The following is a 562-nucleotide window of genomic DNA, read 5'->3' on the forward strand; positions in this document are numbered from 1 at the left end:
CCAGGAAACAAAATCACCATCCTTCAACAATTTGAGCAAAGATAGAATGAATGCCTAAGGAACAACAAAAATGGACTTGCAGAGGATGGGCTGTTTACGGACGTCAAGCACCATAAAAAAAAAAAAAGAAGCACAAATGCATGGGTTTCCAGGTATATACATTAAGTTGAACCTTTGGCACTAGGAACCAGGGCATCTCATCACGTAGCATTAACACATATTAGAAAACTGTGTAGTGTCAAAGGGATAGAACCACCAGCATTCAAGCAATGTTGTCAACTAGGCAATAAAATGGTCTACTGAATTTCTTCTTTGTCTAATTACTGCATACACTGGTAGCAACTTTGAAATGAAGAAAGGAGCTGGGCACTCCTTTTATTTTCTGTCTACAACAGAACAGGAAAACAAACTGAAACATAAGCCCTGTTTTACACTGACAGTTTTAAAGAACATCAATTATACCATGAGAGGACTAAACAGAAGTGTTTCCAGATACCAGACAATAGCGAGTGGTCAGTAGACCTTCACAGGGCTTTGCGATGATAGTCAGCAGAAGCCACTT

General features: G+C 39.3%; 1 protein-coding gene across 1 annotated transcript in view; it reads right to left on the reverse strand.

Annotated features, from left to right (window-relative positions):
• Nucleotides 1–320: 320 nt before the first annotated feature.
• Nucleotides 321–562, reverse strand: part of Morf4l2 (mortality factor 4 like 2) — a 9,253-nt gene continuing 9,011 nt past the window's right edge. Inside the window, exon 5 of the mRNA XM_031376622.1 lies at nt 321–386. Within this exon, the coding sequence (XP_031232482.1) occupies nt 321–386 (66 nt within the window). The remainder of the gene's footprint in view (nt 387–562) is intronic.

Source organism: Mastomys coucha, chromosome X (assembly GCF_008632895.1).
Source record: "Mastomys coucha isolate ucsf_1 chromosome X, UCSF_Mcou_1, whole genome shotgun sequence".
In the NCBI taxonomy this organism is placed as follows: domain Eukaryota; kingdom Metazoa; phylum Chordata; class Mammalia; order Rodentia; family Muridae; genus Mastomys; species Mastomys coucha.